Here is a 23,533-nt window from a genome sequence, read left to right as displayed (position 1 = left end):
TTTAAAGGCTATTTAGATAAAAGAAGACAGTAACAGTAATTGCTGCACTCGCAGATTCTGGGAATAACAAAGTTTTTGTTAAACGGCTTTGCTGAACCATCTTTATTTAAAACTAAACCAGTAAGGCAGAGGCAGCTTTCTCCATCACTTTCACCTTTATGGTTACAAGTTATGGACAGCAATAACACATACAGACCCCACCCCCTACCTTCAAGACATTGTACATTTGTTTAAAAAGTCACAATGTATGAAAATGTCAAGGTTATTGGAAGTTATTGGAAGCTGTAAAGCTTCCAATATCAGAAACAACACCCTTGAATAAATGCTGCTTGATGTTCTTTCACTCCAAGTAAAACAATACAATAAACAATGATGAAAAGTACTGTAGTATACAATGTGCTTAAAAATTGCATGCTTTGTAAAAGTTTCTCCATTAACATCCATTGAAATGTTTTATAATTGTGACAAAAATGCACAATGCAAATTGGAAAGTAAGGCTCTGAAAATCCATCTGGCATTTTACAAACCTTTCTTAGGTAGAATTGTATAACAGGATGAAATGTTAGTGATAGAAAGTAATACCTATCTTACAGACAGGAAAAGGGTATTTGGCCAGTCTTGCTCATTTTGGTAGCTAACTGAATTCTGGAGTAGATGCCCACAACTTTAGTGTACTTTATGCATCTTAATTTTTTAGTTTAAAAATAGCCCAGTTAATCATTTGTATATTCTTTCAATCATTAATTCAAATTACTTTTAAGGATTAATGAAAATGTCCCTCATTTACTAAAGAGACACACTTATTGTGCTGTAGGTACTACAGCTTTTGGTTGGTTTAAACACAATAAAAGGAAATACATATAATAAAAATATTTTCAATTACATAAACTCTGTGGTTATTGATTAAGAATAATTTGCATACTCTAATTGAATAATGAGCATGCTCATGTTGATTTATATTTTACATTGAAAGTACTGGACTGAGCTTACAAAGCAAAACAGTATGTGCATAATCTTAAAATACCAAGTAATAGGTTTATTCCATGCTGAAAAAAGAAGAAAGAAAACACAACGTTTCGGCCGTGGAGCCTTCTTCAGGTGTGAGAAAGACAAGGCAGCAAGCAAAGGTAATGTAGTGGGAAAACAAAGGCTAGGTGAGAGGAGGAGCAAGGGGCGGGAGCAGAGGACAGAAAGAGTGGCCAATCAAGAGGTGTGAAGTCAGGATAGGTGAAGTGAGGTGTGAAATGAAACCTGCAATGAATAGAGAGAATTTAGGAGAAAAGTAGTCTTCTTCATTACTACAGTATAACTCTCCTGGTGCTCATTGGCATCACAATATGACTGAGTCCTAGGTTTTTAGCTTAGTCTTTGTTGTTTTTAATATATTTACATAGAAGGAATGTTGGGAACAGAACATTAAATTCTAAGCATTTTGAAATTTGCAATTCTCTTTCATTAGGATATGCTGAACAAAGCAATTAGACAAAAACATCCAAGTCAATCACTTTACTCATTGTCTACCCTTTAACATCTTAAGACTAAACTATTGTTGAAAATATTTTTTCTCCATCTGTTCTGATATTATTTAGTTGATTCAACTCATTTTAATCAGCAAAGTAGTTCATCTCCTGAGACAGTAAGTTTCTTGCGTGTGCAATTATGTTTCACAGTGTGCTTGCTGATTAGGCAAAAACTCCAAAATAATTAATCAGAAAATTACAAAAAGAATTAATCAAGAGTTCTATAGTGAAACCCACACCGGACCTTTGCTGCTTAATATTTAAACCCTGCAATTAGTTAGCTTACCATCCAAAGTATAAGAAATTACATGCAATATTAATATAAATACATAATTATATGGTACATTTCTGAAATGAAATCTGTACGTCCACAATGGATCTGTCAAAATGTAGACATTTTTATTTAATTTAAAATAATTTTTTTTAAATTTTATACATAAGATCTCATTACTGAGACATACATGGATCTCGCGTTGTCTCTTCGCTGGGAGATTCAAGAGTTTTCTTTATATTCTATCAATAGGAAAGAACAGAAGGACTATTGATGAATTTAAAAACACCAGTCTGCCAGTAACAAGTGTATAACATTCAACAGAAGCTTACATTGTGAAATAAACAGATCATTGATTCTGTAAACATGAAAACTAAAACTATATAAAATTAAAATATTACAAAGATGAAAAAATATTGTTGTAAATTGTACATTATGTTCACTTCAGCATGATCAAAGGCTTGAAACATTGATAGTGTCTGTACAACACAAGTTGCTCTATAGCTACAGTACAACTAAAACATGGACTCAAAACTAATTTGCTTTCATCTTAAGATGCAATTTAAAGCTGGCACTGTAGACTGAGCAAAGTGGTAATCAAAGCTGATATGTGCCTGAACATTGATGTACTACACATCACTAGATCAAGGAACACATCTAAAGCTGAAATTACACTTTCACAGAGCATTGCTCTATTCCTTGGCATGCAGAGGTTTCATCTTCAGATAAGGTCATTTTGACATTTCTACCTTTTCTCAAGATGTTCACAAATGTGAAACTGTTTGCAAGAGCTTTGATATCATGTGTAAATTTGGAAATTCTGTGGTTTGATACACAGAATACTAATAGACCTTTTTATAGATCTTCTGAGTTTTCTCATTTCTAATTCTGAAAAGGTGGCAAATGTGTTAAGTGTAGAGTAATACTCTGTGTGGCCATCCTACGGCAAAACTGGAATAAATCAGCAGTGTTTTCAGAACAGAAAAAAAATAATTCCTTTAGTGGGATATTCCATTAAGGAAAATATTGTGGCATGTTAACTTTTTGTTACTAGACTTCCTTATAATAATCTATTAGTATATAGATTCTACCAGTACTGTATTTACAGGGAAATAACCATGGTACAGTATTTGACCTTTGGAGGAAAATGAATTGAGGTAAATGCATGTCCATAAAAAACATTGAAAAAGTAGAAATAAAATACACAAATAGATACACATCAAAACTAATTACCAAATTTAGGCCAGCGATGTGTTAATGTAATAATTGCAAATATATCTAAATTAATTTTGTTTATTTAAACAAAAAGAAAAATAAAGGTAATTGTGGGTGAGAATAAGGAAGGTTGAATACTGTATGTCCAAATCTCCAAAGTTCTTCATCTATCCACCTATTTTCTAACCATTTCATCCAATTCAAGGTCACAGGGCAGCCAGAGCCTATCCTGGCAAGCAAGGGGCAGAAGGCGGTATACTCCCTGGACAGGACACCAGTGTGTCGCAGGGCACACACAAACACAGACATGCACAGACTCACACCAGCGCCAGTTTTGCCAGAAGCCAATTAACCTATCAGTGTGTTTGGACTGTAGGAGGAAACCAGGGCCCCTCACGAAAACCCATTAGAACATGGGGACAACATACAACTCCACAGAGATAGTAGCCCAGGTTTAGAATTGAACCCAGGGCCTCAGCACTGCGAGGCACTATTGCTAACCACTGCACCTCCATGCTGCCCCCATAGTCATTCCATGGATTTAAAATAATTTATAGTTTTACCTAAGAGATTTAATCTGAATTTCATACAAAAGGTGAAATGTAAAAATGTGCACTGAACAACAGTAATGGTAAGTGAAATCTTAAGGGACCTTTTGCAATTTGGCAGTTCAAACGAAGAAGAAGAAATTAAGAATACACACCTCCGACAAGCTCTGAACCAGGTCACTTCTTGGTTTTGTCTGAAAAAGAGATGTCAATATCCAAGCTTTAGCCCATATATAGTGCTAGCAATAATATACACCCTTCATGCAGAACGATCGATAAAATTAGACAAAATTGTTTCAACAAAAAAGGGGAGTGCAGAGAGTAGTATCTCCAATTGGATATAGAACATTAAATATTTTCACACAGTTAAAAAACACCTTTACTAAGATATTTAGTAGACAAATGTTATTAGCTGTTTTTTTGTTCTTTGGTACTGTTTTTTTGGTACTGTATGACCAGGTGTTTTTGCTACTGATTTGAACTATTTTAAATAACGGCAAGAAAAATCCCTACAAAGTTTTCAAGCTAAATTCAATTACACATTACTCAATAATTTTTGTGAAATAATACGACCAATGTAACGCAGACATACCTATAAAAGTTCAATGGGGGGCTGCATCAGCAAGCATGCAGCAAAGGAAAAAGTAGAGGTTAATTTCACACTGAAAATTAAAAAATTTAGAATAAATGAAATTAGAGCAAACAACAGACTTTTTTTTGGTTTTGGCACTCTCTTTAGTTGTGTGAACCTCTACTTGTTCCTAAACATGATGTTGTATTACAGTTTAATGTAAATATTTTACATGCTTAAAACTGATAAATAACCAAATCTTATTTTATTTAAAAAAACTGACATATCTAATTTTTAACTATCCATACTTGACCTGACCTCACCTTTAACATGATACATTGTTGTTTTAAAATTGGTAGAGATGCACTAATTTTTATATTTTTTATAAATATTGAAACATTTACAAGAGGGAAACTAGTAACACAATAATTAATGGAATAGTTAAATCTGTTTTTCAGAGGTATAAAAGATGCATTTGTTGTGTACCTATTTGAATTCCTACAGTTTAAGCACCTGTAACACATCACAATTTGACTAAGTGTGGAGAGTTCAGCTCTGCTCTGCCCCTGTCAACATTTGAAGGGGTGGCGTCACTTCCTTTTTACACTTGTACAGTGCTGTAGCTCTTCTGCACAATACACTGTGAAGCTATCTATTATAAAATTAGAATGAGCGATTGATAAAACTAGTAACAACAGACTTTGGTAAATCTAATCTGCCATTTTTGCAAACAGTAAAAACAATGAAGCATAAATATGACCAATTACCAACTGAACTGCTAGTAACTGATGTATCTACTAAAGATATACTGAAGGTATATCTGGTCACTACCTGGATGGGAAACCTCTTGGGGAAAACTAAGTTACTGCTGGAAGAGGTATTAGTGTGGCCAGCAGGGGGCGCTCACTCTGCGGTCTATGTGGGTCCTAATGCCCCACTAATGCAATCCTAATGCAATATACTGTTGCAAATCTGTTGCTAACAAGTATAAGTAAATTGTTTCTCATCATATAATCTAAGCTGAAAGGTAAACATGCCGGTTTCAGAGTTTAAGAATTTCAGAATTTAATCATACAATAACAAATATATATATATTTCCCAAATAATCTTCAGATTTAGAAAGCTACTTAGAAATGTTATAGAAAATTAATCTCGATTTTGTGCATACAAGATATTAATATATATCGAAAAGCAAGAAATGCATGTTTAAATAGACACCATAAAATAAAATGTGCATATTGTGATAGCTTTTTATATAATTATAGAAACCAGTGTTTCTAGTTAATTTCTCCCAATTCTATCCTGGTTTTAATATTTGGAGACGAATGCTGATTGTTTTATTTTTTCAAAAGAGTGAAAAGGTGGAGAACTCGTCATACAGTTCCTGAGCTAAGTTAATATATTCTAGCCTGTCCTAAAGTGTTGAAAACACAAAATTACAATACTACACTAATCTTCCACAATAACAAATTACTTTAAGCACAAAATCGACAAGATTAATTGCATAGTTCAATTACAAAAATATTCTAAAACAGTAATTGATTATATAAAAAATACAGAATTACTGCTCATTTATCTTTACTTTCCCATTTTGAATTTGATATTGTTTATCAAATTGATGCGGTACTATCCAACTATCAGCACAGATGTCTCTAACATGCCCACTGTTTTAGCTAATTTGAATCTAGCATTTTGTAAAATCTACAGTGCTTCACAGGACAGTTAGAACTAAGAAAAGGATGGCCAGAATATGGGCATAGAGAAGAAGCTAGTACAAGCAATCTGTTTTGCAATGACAGCACTCTAAATCCACAGGCTGCTCACAAGTTAAGCCTAACAAATCTGGGAAACACTTAGCCTGCTGTGCATCACAACCTGGAGAATCCCAGTCAGCTAATGACACAACCCAAGTTTGAACAGGAGATGTCTTTCAATACCGGGTTCTAACAGTGCAACAGGCAAAGGCTGAGCCACTTTGGAACCAGGATACAGTATGTTAAGACTGTCAAGTGTACACCTCTTTGTTAAAATATATATACAGTAATGACAATGAACAAATCCTTGATTAAAAAAAACATTAATTATAGGCATATGAATATGAATTATAGGCACTTAATTTTCTTCATGAAAACTAGTAAATGCTTCCATGCAGTAAACCACTCAGCACACTACAATATATAATAAAAACAACATTGTGATTAGTCAAACTGGGGGTTACTGTAAAATACAGCTTGAGGCCCACTTGTCAACATTGTGTAATAAGACATAGCAGTTCTATTTTTCTGTCACCAAGGAGTATTAATTATTAACACGAAATACATGAGGCATATTTAAATCTGTTGAGACACAGTCTAATAAACTTCTTCAGCTCTAACACTAAAGAGTTTTATTTATAGACAATGCCAGACTTCTGAAAGTGACCTTTTCAACAAGGTCATTTACACTGCTGAAATACAGAGGCTGATCTTGACAATGTCTAAATGGTCTGTAAGTCAATCACAAGTGGTTACTGCAGGAGAGAAAACATTACCATAATGATCCAGCAAGAATGAGAGATTAAATTCATTTACAGTAGCTCATCCTACTGTAAATGAAATACGAAAACAGACATATAGAATGGAAAATCTGAGTACAATTATATTATACACTAACAAAATAAAATACTTTGTAAGAATGTTCTGAGTCCCTTCCTGTCTGGGACCTGAATGTTTACCACATAAAAATAAAAAAGTGACAATTTGACTGCTTAAATTTCTGATTAACAAAGTGTGTTACGTAAAATATTGGGGTGGTGTGTAACCAATGTAAAAGGTAAGAGAATGTATACCTGTTCTGTTTATATTTAGGAATACTTGATTCAAATTTGATAGTGTAAATGACAGAACGCCTCAGCTTTTACATACCATGCAGATGTGTTTAATAATAACAACACATTTTTTAGATCTAAGTAAAATGAAATGCTATGCATAGCATGTAGGTAAATTTACACAGTCAAAAGAAATCTGTATATTTATGTAGATATCCTCTTCAAAACAATGTGGGAAAATAAGAGAGCAAATCCAAGTGCCTGGATATATGCAATAGCGAAACCTTACAGTTTAAATCAAGGCAACATTCACAATATACTAGTAAGGCCTTGTTTAGGTCATTATTTTAAGTCATAATCACCATACCAGAAGCATATTACAACCCCAGAAATAGTTCAAAGAGGAGGAACAAGATAAAGAAGTGGACTACAGTGCCGTATACAGTACGTACAGTATGAGCAGTATGAAAAACATACGATTCTTTATCTAGAACAAAGAAAATTGACAGGATATTTCATCCAAGTATTTAATCATAAGGGGCAACCCTGGGGACTATTTCATGTTTAGTACTAAAACACAGGCACAGAGTCACAACTGAGATCTAAATTAAATTTTAATTTATATTGAACTGGAAATAGGAATCAGGTATCTAGAAAGCAGGTATCTACAACAGACTTGCCAGTTAAGTGGTTGAGTTCTGAACTCTAGGATCCTACAAAAGGCAGGAAATTTTGAAATTCATTTTTTAAATGTATTTATTTATTCAATTTAATTTTATTTCTTAAGAAAATGTAAGAAATCTTTCTACTTCTTCTATAATTACTAAACTACTGAATGATCAAGATAGGCGAATGGTGTCCTCTCATATGAAGCCTTTCTTTTGATTTGGTTTATTATGTGGATTCCATGGAACAAGAGGGAAATTGGTAACGCTGATTATACTAGATCATTAAATAATGTCCAATTATCTGTGACCATTGACAAGACAAGCATTCAATTGATTTCGACATGTGAACCTTTAAACACTTTTTTTAATCTATCACCTGAAACGAGTAAGACTTGTTAGTGACACATCAGTTAGAAACAAGACTCACCACACTCCCATTCATTTCACAAATAAGCTAATCGCAGATGCTGTGAAATGCCTTTTTTGAAAATCTAAATTATAGACCTCTATGAATTTTAATTTAGCAAAATGTTTATAAACACTACAGTTTGTGTAATATGTAAAGTGGTATGGATCAAACAGTTGTTTGTAATAAAGGTGAGTTATATGGAGTTGTTTTTTTAAAATATAAGAAATGCTATACAGTATATCCTGTTTCTCATGATATCCAACATATGAGTCATAATTGTGCTCTGATCTGCTGGCTTCATCACTCAGGAAAGTCAGCAGCTGAAATGCAATTAGAAGCCACCACAGAGCCTCTAAACTACTTATAAATAGTCATAGTGGGGATTAATTGGTTTCTTATTATTTTTTAATTATTATTATTATGGTTAAGAGTTAAGGAATGCTCTTCAAAACAGGAGAGTTAAAGATTCTTGGTTTGGTATTTGAAGGGCAAGCACATAGCTTGCAGTATTAAGTGTTTTTCTAAAGGTGTCTTATTGAATGTTTTGTAAAGTTGTCTTGGTACAGTGGGGGTGTTTATCTTAAAATCAGAAAATAACGGTTCCTGCTCTAGACTTCTGGCAGTCATTGTGAGTTTTTGTGCATGTAGACTTTGGGTCTGCCATGACAGGATAAGGGTTTTTCACAATCACATAGAGTGAAAATTAAAAAAGCAGATCATTAGCAAATAAAGTATTATTATCCAGTTCCACCAAAGGTAATACCTGTTGGCTTAAAAAAGTTCATGTGGCAATCTTCTGATTACACGGCAGGCCACTGATAATCAGAGGTTTGGACTTGCTGCAGTGACAGTACTATACTTTCATAAACCTACCCTTGAAAACGTCAGACATCAGTAACCGTATTCCAAACAGCTTTGAGAACCTCTCCTGCTCTTTTGCTTCCTGAAACATAAACCAGTTTCTTATGTTGCAATTTATAAGTTGCAATGTGTTTCATAAGTCATAAGGTAGTTTTTCGTTTTAAAAAAAAAGAACACTTTAGTAGGAATAAACAAGAAAACGTTTACATGAGTATTATTTGAAATACATATTAACATTTCTGAAACATTTATGAAAGTTAAGGTGAGAGCAGTTTTTCTTTGCCATTTAGATCATTTCCGTGTTACAAGGAAATTCAAGTTGATCTGAGGCACATTTTTTGGACACATGACTTGCCATCAGCCACCACAGTGTTTACGTGTGATTTAATTTAGATATTTGGTTTATATTACACTTGTTCTAGATATTTAGTGGTTTAATATATTTTTTATTTGTCGATGAACTCATAATCACACTAATAATATACTTTAATTAAGATGAACTCTTAATAGTTTTAAACATGCTGGAGAATTCTTTTTGGAGAATTCTTTTGAATTAGATGGGCCAAGTGATAGAAAAGCCTAGAAACAGTTCCCAGTAAAGATCTTGTGAGTTCAATTAATTGTTAAGTCAAGTAACAGAGCAGAACTCCATGGTATCTTTAAGGCTGCTGGGAGCTGTTCAAGATATGCAGAGCCTGATACAATAATTTTATATAGTTGCACACATATACCGTTTAGATGCCACACTTTGCATCTTTGTGACACACATGAATAGATTTACAGTACCGTAGACTTCAATCTTGCAAATGTAAAAAATGTCATTGTCAATATGTGAACAATGCTAAAAACCATTACAGGCACATCACTTAAATTGTAGGAACACATAATAGTCTATAATACTATATGTTTAATAAATATACTTGTCCACTAGCCACATATAGTATATTTCAACATTACAAAGTTTGTAGACAGCTGTAATCAAAACCTGCACTAGTTCATAAATCATTTAATTTTTTATGTCATTTCAGAATTTCTTGAATGAAACCCTATTCTCTATTTTACAATATGTTAAACCTGTAATGTGATGAGACTCCAGGTAAACTTAGACAATCTTCATAGTTTTTAATTGTAAGTTTAGTACCAAGTGTTGGAGTGACTCAGCATGGCTGATTAATTGAAAGAACCTGTTGACTGAGACACAGCTGCTCTGAATGAGTAATTATTACAGTAGGGTCTTGACATTTGGGAGGATTCAGTGCAGAGAACCAGCGGGAACAGCCAAAGTTGCATATAACCATGTTCACCACTATACTATTGCATAACAAATTACAGTATATAGTATGTATAGTTAAAAAACATAGATAACACTGCCTTATATGATAATTAAAATACTAATACATTGGTGATAAAATAATATTGATCAAATGAAACAAACAACAGTAATCACAAACTTATGGTAATCAGCTAAAATAAATTATCTTACGTGATCAACATGTAATGAAACAGACAATAAAACTAATAGTGAGCCTACAAAGTCATCTCCAGCCTGTCATTCCACTTGATGCCAAAATAGAACTGGGAGTGTTCATTACCATACACAAACAAGACCATGTTGAGATGCAGATCAAGGGTAGTGGGTACTTGGGCAAGAGGCAGGAAGAGGCTCATTCGCTAGCTAGATTCATCTCATCATCCTAATGTGTTGAGTGGCTAATTTGAAAGTTGCGCTTAACAGCCCTAACCTTAGCTTAGCAAACATTAAATTTGTAGATGTCGAGACCTTACTGTACTCGGTTGCTGGAAAGTTGACCATTGGGTAGATCATTTGCCAGGCTGCTTGGTGTACAGTATATTGCAAAGGGTCTACATTTCTAGTTAACCAATGATAGAAAGAATTTTCTACTTTCCTTAAAAGACAATCAGGAGTCATGAGAAACAGGAGTAAGCAATTCAACTTTTCTGTTCTCTGTCATGCTTCCCTGATGCTCATCTTCCTCTTCCCTAGGTGGCATAAAGTGAGGGCATGTTCAGTGTGGAGGCGGAGCCCTGAATTAAGTGTGACACACTGCCTTAGCCACCACAGCTGCCCTGGGTCATTTTGGATGAGCAGCTTCACGCAGCTGTGAAGGCCCTTTAAGAACACACTGGGCACCTCCTCGGAGGGGCGAGCAAGAGGGACTCCATCCCGATACCCCCGTAAGGGGAGAGCATTTCAGCGACAGTCCCAGAGAGGATTGTGAAGAGAGTGTTGAGGTAGCATTTTCGCTTCTTTTTATTTTCTTTTTCTTTTCCCCTGTCCCGCTGTGAGGATTCACCGGGGAAGGTTGAGTCTTCTTTTGTTTTTGGCCTTGTTTGTTTTCTTCCAGACTGGACCCCGTTAAATAGGGATAGTCCAGTCTGGACACCACTGTGGAAAGTGGTGTGCTTTTTTGTTTTTCTTTTTCTTTAGTTTTTTTGCTGACCTCACGTGCAGGGCGTTGACTTTTACCGGTTCTCTCAGGGCTCCTCCCAGTCCCGCATTGTTACACTTTTTTGCCAAAGATATCTTTTGGTTACTTAGTTTTGAAGCAGGCGTTCCTATATAACACATAGAATTACATAGCAGCCCTTCTGTCCAGCATCCTTCCATTCCAGTTCAAACCAGTTTATGTCCACCTTATAAAATACTACAGTGTCAGCAGAAACAGTATGTACAAAGTTCACAGAGACCCTCTCAACACCAAGGAGTTAATTAAGTTGCATTCTCTAGTGCCTGCAGGTCTAAGACTATATTAAACAGTTAAGCTGATAAATATATGAAAATGGGTTTAACTGAATATGAATGGTCTAGTGCCTGTTGACTAATGAGGATGGAGTGAAACTGATGAAATGACTTGTATGAATAGAATCATGTGAAGTACAACTGAAAAGGAAGAGGACAAGGTGATATTTCTTTAGAGGGAACGGAAATATAGATCTAGGTTCCAGGAGGAGATCGAAAAATATTAAAAACTAAGGCAACAAGCTGGCTATGTTGAGCTTATGATGTAAAAAATACTTTATATTTTAATAATTTAATTTAAATAGAAGTGAGAAGAGTATATGTGAAGTTAAAACGTTCTTTCCAGTATCTATGATGACAAACTAAGTATTGTATATATATTTTTTATTTCGTATTTTGTTGCAAGGCCTTGGTAAGAATTAGATAATATCCCAATATTTGGATTCTTGATAATACAGTTTCTGATAAAGAGGTAATCTAACAATATGATAGTCACGCTAAAAGCCCAAGTCTGGTTTGGCTCAGACTAATTCTAACCTTAGAGTCTGACTTGATTAAAGTTGACCTTGATTGTGTAGAAAGCTTTGAAACCGCTAACCTAAGCTGGGGAACAGTATTCAGGAAACAGGCGAAGACGAATGTAGAGAAATTGCACTGGCATAAAATTGGGGGATCAATGGAGTAAATCAATAAGTATTTGATTTTTATCACAAAATTTTGTAGAAGAGGAAGACAATTGATCAAGCATCCCTAGTTATATTGACATATCTAACAATATTAATTAAGAAGAAATGCTTAGGTGACTGACTGACCGAATAAGCCAATAGCAGTAAATTAAAACAAAAGGTTGAGATAAACAGAAATTTATGCAGGCTTACATAGGCCTGCTCTTGAACTTTTTTTCTCATTTGTTTTCATTCTAGATCGCTGTGTGAAATGTAAAGGTCTGTGAGAAACAAATGACTAGCATATTTAATGTCAAAGACAACATTTAGGTAGCTGTAATGGAAAGTGAAGCACAACCTTCTGAATTCACATGAAGCAGATACATGGTACAAAACGACACAAATAATGACGGACAAAATGCAATTGTTGTATAGAATAAATTTTAACAATACCCATTCTAAACTAATTTTAACAAATTATTCAACATCATAGCATCAGGAGAGTTTAAGATATAAGGGAAATAAAGGAAGCCTCAGTAAATTAGACTATAATAAGCCTTAAGAAGTAACCACTTTATTTACTCTTCTAAGATGACTTTTAACTTATTTTAAATAATGACACTGAAAGCCTATTTACTATAATGCAATTTATTAGAAAGGCTTTCTTAGTAAAAAAAAACTGAGGTGGCAATTATGAAGTAGATTTTGCTGCTCAAGAAATGTTATAGGAAAAAATAAAAAAATATAATTCCCAATATTGTTCTGGCTCCACCACAAGCCTGTATTCGAGAAAGCAGTTAGAAAATAGATGGATGGATTCTCCAATTGCCCACTGCATTGCCAGATTAAAGGCACAAAAGCTAACATTTGGGAAATTATAAATAAAAAGTCATGGAATAAATAAAAACTAAAATAATAAACATTTCTCGAAACTCACAAGGATTTCACTAACCATATGTCTCCTGATTTACAAGAGAAGAATTCAGTCTTTGCTGTGATAGTCTTGCCACTCACTGGATCTACCGCAGTTCTGAATCAGCAATGCTTTTCTGATTTGCTTAATGTGTTAATTAAGGGATAATGGTATTGATGTGGCCTTTAACAAGGTAATAACTGCCCTCCAAAGTCAATAATTATTTCAATAAGTGTCTTTATTACAAAAGAGCATACTACAGCAATCCCATCACTGTCATGCTGAAAGTCTACTACCTACATTTTAAACAATGCATTTTGAAATATTCTTTGATGTAAAGCAAAATCTTCACTTTCTAAAGAGATTATTTGCTTATTTGTTGTTTAGGTCAGACCAATATGCTATACAAGTCTCTCAATGCATAATTAAACTACAACTTTATTGCCTTTTATTGCCTATGTTATTCCTGCTATTTATATATTTTGTACACACCAATAGTTGTGGAGATAATACTTTCATAGTAAAATAATAGATATGACCAGATAATGTTAAACAGTAAAATTAACAGTAAATGTATCACTGTATGTAGATCTCAGAATTAGGCTTTTGGCACATGAGACTTAAATAGAATGTAAATGTATTGAGTAAATGTATAAGTGTTAGCTTAGTCCTCTTAACCCAGTTAATGAATAGAACAGCTATCCATTCTTGATGTTTGATTCTGTCAGATTTTAGAATCTAAATAAAGCTAGGCCTGGTTAGTATTTGGGAGACATCATAAGAAACCTTTTTGTACTCAATAAGCACCACTCTTTCCACATTTTCAGAAATTCCAAATTATGGTGCAAGTAATGCAGAGATGTTGTCTCACAGCTGAGGCATTAAAATTTACTACAATTCACACTGGAGATTAAAGAACCCATGGCACTCTTCACAAGAGCTGGGTTATTAACCTGTGTCATGGCCAGATCTACAAAACAAACAGGTTATAAAGACTTACTCGAAATTCCTTATGATTAACATCATTTTCCTGTCCAACACATACTTCAAGATCCCTTATTGTGAAAGAGAAGTTAATTGTACAAGCTTTTATCATAAAATTAAGAAACAAAATAAAAATAAAAGGATGATCTTTTCATTTCAATTTTTAACTTATTTAAAATAGTACCAAGGGGAATAATGTGTAATCTATGATCCAAGAGAGGTCAGCCTGGAGTTACAACATAGTGGCAGGTCATTAAATTTGCCAAACCTTAATGGGACAATGCTTGGGTAGGTCACATGTTGTGACATTATAGTAGTTAAGAGCGAATATTGTTATACTTACTGTACATACATAACCTATAAATACAATCCAACACTTTTTAAAAGTAACTTCTTCCTATCGGACTTGTCATAATATGTAATGTAATAGGACAGATTTTCATCTATTATGCAGTGTTATATAACTCTGAGATTTAAGCCTCTAGCCAGAAATGAATTTTATCCATAATGTAAATAATAAAGTTGAGCTTCTATTCAACCATTTCACAAATGGAGAAATTGTGATAATTACTTTTAAAACCATAGCTAATGCAAGCATTTAATATTAAAGAAAGTGTATTTGCTCTGAATGCCTTTAAATTAAGGTTTACTCACCTCTTTCAAACTTCCAGGTAGCTCTTGATCAGTTGCTGTCAGGGAGGTAGAACTCCGTCCACCTTTATGTCTTTTCTTCAGTGAAGAGTTGGCAGAACTGGAATTTTTCTCATTTCTTTCCAGACCCTTGGGTTGTCGCTGTCGCTGTCTATGTTGCTCCTGAGAAATGTCAGCAGAAGTCTGTGCATAAAATTGTAATACATTCAAAAACCTTTCAAAGAAAATAGAGTGTGACAGCCTACACTTTTGTTGGTATACTAACCTTTTTGAAGTCTCCAGATAACTCACAGTCTTGTTTTGGTGGGTGTTTAGGATCAGAGGTATTTTGAGGTGAAGGTGTCGTTTGGATACTTGGAATGCTGGCTTGCTTGCCATCCTTCAGAAGTATCTTATAGGGACTGCGGCTTTCCCTTGCTTTATGCTCTTTTTGAAGTTGATTGCCACTGTCAATCTGTTCTTCTTCAACAATTTTGGCTATGACCTAGGAGCAGAACAACAGAACAAACAAAAACATAACTATTTGGAACTCCTTATTCAGAGATCCAATTACCACTGTATATTCATATTCAGAAATAATCAGAGATAATCACTTTGTCAACCTTAAAGAACAATAACAGCAAATTAGTAAGCATAATTAATAACATATGTAATTTATTTCTGTTATTTGCCATGGTGTAAAGACAGTGAAAACATTTAAACACTACAGGATATCCTCCAGACTTATTTTCCTTTACCAAAACAGGACATTCTCTTGTCTGTCTCATATGCTTACTTTATCAAGTGTAGTGAAGAACCTGAGTTCTGTGCAGCATTCAATATCCTAATTGACTTATTTACATCAGCTTTCAATAAGAGCAAATATTGTTAATTATGTTCGTGTAGAGAACTGCGTCAGCATGCATACAGCATGTGGCAGAGGAACAGGAGCTTCCACAGCTGAAACGGTGTTTCTTTTCTTCATTTATATTTCAGAATGCAATGAGCCTTTACCTATAGTTAATTATATGAATCAAGCTTAATTTGTTTAATAATTTATGGTATTACTGGGTGTACCAGTCTGGGAGTTTTACAATGAACTGACAATAAAGATTCTAAAAGCAACAAATACATATATACAGACATGTCTTTTCATTTATTTGCACTTACAATATTTGCTATATATATTTATAAAATATATATTTATTATATCTGCTGCACAGCAGAAATTCATACAGTACATCATCAGATACAGGTATAATGTTAGGGTAGCACGGTGGCGCAGTAGTTAGCATACTGCCCTGCAGTGCTTTCCTCCCACAGTTCAAAGACATACTGGTAACTTCATTAGCTTTTGGGAAAATTGACCTTGGTGTGAGTTTGTGCATGTCTGTGTCTATGTGTGCCATGTAATGCGCTGGCGTCTCGTCCAGGGTGTATCCCACCTTGTACTGGGTAGACTCCAGCTTCCCACAAACCTGACGTGGATGAAGCAGTTAGAAAATGGATGGATGTTATTATGCTAGAATGTGTGGTCACACTCAGTCCTGCTAACATCTTTTGAAAACATTGTCTGCTGCAAACCAAAGCTATATTATATAATCTGCTCAGCCACCTTCTTTGTGTAGAAATTGCAGTCACCTGATCAATAGGCAAGTCCACCTTCATATGACTGTCTTCTTGAACCTCATAGGCTCCTTGAGTTTCCTTCCTCTTGTGTTTAGGTTTGAACACACCTCCCTCTGAGAAAAGAGTCAAATCTCAATTACTGTACGTCTTAACCTCAGAATCATATATTACTCTTTAATTTTTACTTATTTTATGGAAATCGATGATGCTATCACTTAATGCACTCATGGACCTACTGTACATGGAAGATATTCTCTGTGCTTTGTGAAAGATTGATAACATTTAAATAAAGCACCTCTTTACCATAATTAGTGAGTTCATAAGAGAGCACTGCCATGTAGGAAATTTGAGTGTTATGATTTAAGAATAATGTTCACTGTCCATAAATGGACAATTAAGACCAAATGTATAAGTTCACATTAAAATATTCACTTATAACAGACACTTGTTTGTATCTTTGATACATTTCTAAATTAAAGCATTTCTGGAGCAAATCATAGAACAACATCTGAGTGTGTAGTATAAAAGTGTGTTTCATTTTCTAAATGCTACTGCACCTGCTGTACAAAAAGTGTACCCAAAGTTTAGGCAAATGTCTGAAACAGTGGGCCCTTGCATTAAGTTTCAAAATCACTGTTGACATACTTAAAAAGCATATAAAGAGTGAAAAGTAACATAAATAACCAAGTACTATATTGAATGACTTGTTTTCCTCAAATTGTGTAAAATGATGTTTCTCAAGTAACCATATACTGTACATCACTATTTGTTACCAGCTCCTTTAAATATCACAATATTTAAGTCATTAAATCATAAAGTTAAAATGTTAGGATGATTAACCTTATTTTAGATTGTGTGATTTCTAATCAAAAAGTATATTTTAATGTACTAAAGGAGCAACTGAAGTATATCACCTTGCTTCATTATATTAAATAGTAGCCTTTTAATAGTAGAAACTATCAATTTAAAGTCATCCTGACTTTAAGAAGGTGTCTTTCTGTGTCCCATTCTGAAACTAATCAGGAAGGGCATCTCCTTTCCTTAACATTATAAAGATTCATTTTTACTTTATCAAAATGCATCTAGCTATGCTATGTTATTTGCAGTGCTTGTTTTTTCCAGGCCTTAATTACATTTTTACAGAGTATAGGGGTTGGAGCCTTCTTTGAGTAACAGGTATGCTTCTCATATCCAGGTCATCCTTGTTAGAAGAATAGTTTATGAATTCAAAACAAATTAATTTTAATGCCACAATTACAGAAACCTCTAGTGGCCTCAGGCCCATTTACAAAGCCATTTCAAAAGACAACAGCCCCAACTCTTATTTTATCCAAAGGTAGCAAAGACAGAAATACATACACTGTACAATCACATTGTTTTTACTTACCCCCTGTCGAGAGTAGATTTGGGAATTTTGAAGCCTGTTTGGATTGTTTTGCCCTCTCTTCCTTAGCGTAGAAAAAGGAGTCTGTGTGGTCTCTCAAGTGCCCAATTGATGGACCTCTCCGATCCATGGACTACACACAAAAAAGTATTTTGACACTGACACTGTTTTAGTTAATTTGATAGCATTATCATTGCAAATGTGTTTGTTTTCTTAAACAAAGAAAGTACCAGAAATTTACTTTGTACTTTTATTTCCAACATGGCCCTCAATGTTTCATGAACTGATATGCTTTGTAGTTCCCCTGTGAGTTTCAGAGTATTGAATTCATCTGGTTCCAATACAACACATGCAAAGCGTATCAATCACCAGAGAGCACAGCAAACTAATCATTTATTGATGAAACTAGGCAGCCATGAATTTCTAACTGCATTCGTCTTATACTGTATATCAAGCAAGATCAAAACAGTAAAAATCCTAAACAAGCTTAAAGGGGAAAGGTGTTCCAGGAATAATTCACTCAGAGGTATACTGCAGAATGTTATTAATAAAAAGGACTTGGGAGAAAAAAAAAACACAGAACAAAGCACAGAAAAGAAGATGAATTTACTCATTCTGCTCAGGGAATAGGAAGGTATAAATCTGAACTATAATTCCATAATTATGTTGCAGTTTTTTGTTTTTTTATGCATATAGATAGTACATATTATAGTTTGCACCTATTGATATTGATAGCATGGAAGTTATTTCTTTCTTACAAAGAAAAGCAAATGAAATAGTTTTTCGGTTGTTATCTTTTGAGTGACTAAGGCCCTGTCCATAGCAAAACTATCTCATCTTTTTATTGTCTACAGCAAGAGATGTCAGGCAATGGCATTTTTTCGTTTATTAACATAGACTCTTGGGGATAAAAGATTTTGGATTTTTTTTTTAATTTTGAAAAGCCTTCGACTTTTTAATAAGAAGTTCAAACAAACAGAAAAGGTTTGCAAGGCACATAGAGTTTGGCAATATTATTACAAAAAATCACAAGAAATCCCAGACTGATCTAAGCAGGAAAATACATACACTTCGTGATTCATTTCTCTTTGTATGTTAACCCTGGGAGGTCCCAGTCATTTTATAGTTCAAAATAAACAGTAAGACAGAGGGATATATTTTTTATGTTTCCAACAGTAGCTATCCCTACAGCTTTTATAGTTATGAACAAAGGTTTGTCAACCACGTACCATATTACCTATGTTACCAACATCTTTTCCAATAAACCATGATTTACAGTAACAATAGCAAAGCCTCGGTCCCTATTGTCAGCATATAGAGCATGTAGAGAAAATAATAGTATGTAGAAAATATTTCCCATGCACAATTACCCATGTTCAAAATTCCCATGCTCCCACGGAGAAAAATAACAAGTTTGACTACTTAGATCATTATTGAAAAAAAAATCATCTAATTTTTATTTTTGTTTAATTTGGGTAATGCTTAAAACACCTTCACTAGATTTCCAATCTTCATCTGAATAGGCTTAACAAATCTGAGACTAAGTCTAAAAAGAATGTGCAAGTTATAGGAATGTGATCTGTTTTGTCTTGAACAGAAGAGCACAGTTGCACATTACAATAATACATTTCACTGCATTTCGCAATACATTTTATGGATGCATTGTACTGTACAATGACTACAGTATATTTCCAAAATATTATTTCCAAACTGCCCAATTACAACCAATCTTAAAACTACAGTATAGTCAGGCTACAAAAAGTAAAGTTGTAACCACATGTTTTAGCTACTGATAATTCATTAGCTTGTTTCCAACATCCCCTTAAGTCGGTATGAAAATACTGCCCAGGTCTGATGACAGGGCTGATGGTTAAATTTGTGCTATAGTGCTATATTTGTGTTATGCACATATGGTAATGGTTTATGTTATTAAGAATAATATGAGAGTAGGGAATGGGAACCAAAATGCTCAGTAAAAGAGGTAAAACACAAATAACCGATTGTGTCAATGCTGTGTCTGTTTTAAAACAAAGTTTCTTGGACTGTCAAAAGAAATGGAAGAATGAAAGAGATACATAAGATAACAGCCATCTGTCTATATTGACAAGCTACTGGCACTGATGGAGACTGTGGGGTGAAATCTGAAACACAGATGCAGACCTGGCCTCAGAGCTAAATATTTCATTACCCTTTTGAAAACATTCTGTTGTTTTAGAAATTGCCTGCAATCATTATACACAAAACATTCTTCGGCATTTCTACATATAGACATAACTACAGCACATTTATTTTTTGTGATCATCTTTTTTTTTATTGTGGAAACTAAGCAAACAAAAAATTGACGTACAAACAACACAATTCCCCCTATAACCCCCTCCTCCCCAGGAGCAAACCCCTTTCCCGCTTTCCATAAAACCGCCTGTATCCCAAACAGTCATTCCTAGGGATCTCGCAAATCCAATTCAGTCGCTATAGGGGATGGTAGAGGGACCAACTATGCTTTCTTCACTGGTCTCCCAGAGACATAGAATTTCTTCCCCAACATCAAGGACCCCAGATGTAGACAGCTTCATTTGTGCAATGTTAACAAAAGCACCACACAGTACAAAACACTGGTCTCCTCCAGATGTAACATAATTAATTTGACAGCAGTGTTGCCACTTTCTTGGTTGATCTTGTCCAAATATTGTACTCAGAAACGCTGCCTTATATGAGATGGATGTATACAGGGATGTCAGTAACAGAGAACAAAGCAAGGGCACCAATCCCAAAGTCTTGCTCCTTACATCCAGTATCTTATATAAGGGATGGACAAGAAGCTCTATGTCCCAGGGAAACACATACGCACGCACTGCAGAACAAAGTAACAAAAGACTGAGGTATTTGATATACTGTATTAGAATAAGAAGGCAGAGTGTTATCTCCAACAATGTCTGATAAACTTTTAATTCCAGTAACCGATCATTGTGGAAAGAGAATGGGGCTCCCATCAGCTAAGAGTCCAGCATTATGAAAAACTGGAGAATGTGAGAACCATTTTGTGCTGCCATTTCACTTGGTACCACACTGTATTTAGGTACAAAACAATGGGGTCAAAACATCATTTGCACTGCCTCAGAGATATGCCAGAGAACAGCAGATCTTGTAGGACTACAGCAATTCCCCTCCGCATCCCATCCCATCCCCCTCAAACACCCTAGTCTCCCAACTCTGCCCACAGATCCACCATAGAGCCGTTGGGTCTTCATCCCTTGACAGGAGAAAATGTAGGAAGGGAAATGATCCACTAAGAGAGCATCTTCTGGAGGGACCGAGCCATGTCTTCACCTTCAGCACCCTCAGGCAGGGCCATTAGCCTCACACTAAAGCATTGCGATCTATCTTCACTTCAGTCTGGAGCTCATTCAGATGCTGCAGGCTTGTGTTAGATTCTCTTTTCACTGGTCGCAGATCAGCTTTTAGTGTGTCAACAGCAGTAGATAGTTTTTGAACAGTGTGGACTTGCGTGTTAAGTTCTTGTCGTAAAGCCTGCAACAAGTGGTTAACGGGGCCCAAAGACTCAGCTAAGATTGTTGTGATCATGCCACGAAGCGAATCACTTTGCGCAGCTATAGCTCTCAGTATAATGGGTGCAAATTCATCGTGGTCAGGGGCAGGACTGAAGCATTTCCCCTTGTGTGTTGCAGCCAGGGACGAACCCTCCTTCTTCTTCAAGAGCATGGTGCCGAAGGTAAACCCAACCGATAAAAAAAGAGAAAAACAATACGAAAATACAGCTCTGAACTCAGGTTGAGTGAAAAACAGGGATTTATTGAGCAAGACCTCAAAGAATCACGGCCATCATATTGCAAGCGTCACCAGAGTCGTGCACATTTGTTGTCCTGCCTTGACATTTAACCAAATAATTACTTTTATTATATTTACCACCACCAGAGTTATTTTTCTTATTTTCACTATACATTGTATTGTTTTAAAATAATTTTTCAACAATAATAATCCTATAATTAAATCTGAGATGGTGCTAGCTAAGAATACAGTAGCAGTTCCGTGTTCAAGGGTCAGGGATTAGATTTATGTCTTTTCACTCACTAGATTATTTTCATTTTCAGTAGATGTATATATAAACTGAATTCTTCACATGTACTTCAAAGAACTGTCTGCAAAGGTCACTGATTTTTTTTTCTTTTCCTATAATCAGGTGTTGTATAATCAATTCTATTTGGATCTCAAAAGAGATCTAAATGCAATAAATTAAACATTGAAAAAAAACATATACTGCAAGGTAGTGGAATAGATCTTGGCATAATGCTAAAAATGGTTTCATGTCCTAATTTCAGATACACTGGTCCAAGTCCAAGCCTGCAGTCCATGGGTTGGATTTATAAGACTAAATAAGACTACATTTAGAACTCCAGTACAACAGCCACCGCCAGTGCCAACAGCAGTTGAACTTTCCCTAGAAGATTTTGTAATAAATCACCTATTCCTGGAGCACTGAACAAGCCATAAACATCTGCTGTTTTGAGAACATTAGTCTTACATAGCTCAATCAGGTGATTTATCTATCCATGTCACTGACAAAAATTAAAATTGCCTTCAGTTTTCACTATAATAAATGCCTAGCACAAACCAGGGGTTACACAATAAATTAGAATTGATAAGGCTATATAAGTTAAACCCCAACACATCATTCAAGCAAAAACAATATCAACATTAAATATTTCCTATTGAGAGTGTAGAAACAGATCCATCTGAATACAAGGAATTTCTCATACCTGTCAAAGCCATTTACCATTGTCTAATATTTTAAGAATCACTTTCAGTGTATGCAAATGAGGAAAAAGCAAGTGTTTTTTGTGGTATTGGCTCCTGTCATAATATTGCAACTACCATGCAACTAAACCCTATTTAGGAGACTGACAAAAGCACAAGGCAGTACCAGAGTTTACTGCCAAAACATTGTATATTTTAATGAAGTACCCTCAAGTTGACTTTAGAATCTTCTCAGCAATATTTTTGCATTAATTGAGACTGTATATACAGTATTTAAATTATTAAGTTGGGATCGATGGTGTCTGCTTGTTGGATCCCTTATTCTTATATAAGCAACATGTGTGATAACTAATAATAAAAAATAAAATAACAAACTAAATAAAACTAATTTGAGATTAAATTGTGTGAGGTTACTAAGATATGATAATGAAATTCTGTTTTTTTAAACCTTTACAATAACGAGATGCTTTTGAAGTATTTCTCTAATTATTAAGAATGGCTTTGGTAATATGGAATCTCCTGTTAGGGAAAACTACTGATGATATTCACAGAGAGCAGAAAGCTGGACAGGCTTGCCACATATCAGTGCTGTCAGGCTATTACAAACATTGCTCACTTTATCAGTGCTGACAACACACTGCAATGCTCCAAGTCTGCTCCAACAAACAGATATTCTTTAAATATGCTGATATTACTATACACGAGTTAATGATGGACAAGAGATCTCGATTGTATCACGCATGAAAATTTGTTCTCAGTTGACCTATTGGAAGAAAAAAGTATAATTAACATATCATTTTACCAGTACGATCATGTCTGCATAATGTAAGTCAGACTTTGCTAAGCAAGATATAAATGTTTTTATTACCAGAAGACATTTCAAATATTATATTTAACGCGATTTCACAGTTTTATCATAAGAAAA

General features: G+C 34.7%; 1 protein-coding gene across 1 annotated transcript in view; it reads right to left on the bottom strand.

Annotated features, from left to right (window-relative positions):
* Positions 1 to 1,967: 1,967 nt before the first annotated feature.
* The window catches only part of dcdc2c (doublecortin domain containing 2C), a 36,188-nt gene continuing 14,622 nt past the window's right edge, over positions 1,968 to 23,533 (bottom strand). The window contains exons 8-13 of the mRNA XM_088930240.1: positions 17,839 to 17,968; positions 16,464 to 16,564; positions 15,109 to 15,327; positions 14,847 to 15,026; positions 3,710 to 3,748; positions 1,968 to 2,033 (exon numbers count right to left, since the gene is read on the bottom strand). Coding sequence (XP_088786366.1) covers positions 1,968 to 2,033; positions 3,710 to 3,748; positions 14,847 to 15,026; positions 15,109 to 15,327; positions 16,464 to 16,564; positions 17,839 to 17,968 — 735 coding nt within the window. The remainder of the gene's footprint in view (positions 2,034 to 3,709; positions 3,749 to 14,846; positions 15,027 to 15,108; positions 15,328 to 16,463; positions 16,565 to 17,838; positions 17,969 to 23,533) is intronic.

Source organism: Atractosteus spatula, chromosome 2 (genome assembly GCF_055471065.1).
Source record: "Atractosteus spatula isolate fAtrSpa1 chromosome 2, fAtrSpa1.hap1, whole genome shotgun sequence".
NCBI classification, from domain to species: domain Eukaryota; kingdom Metazoa; phylum Chordata; class Actinopteri; order Semionotiformes; family Lepisosteidae; genus Atractosteus; species Atractosteus spatula.
Note: the sequence above shows the minus strand (reverse complement) of the source record. Positions and strands in the feature narration are given on the sequence as shown.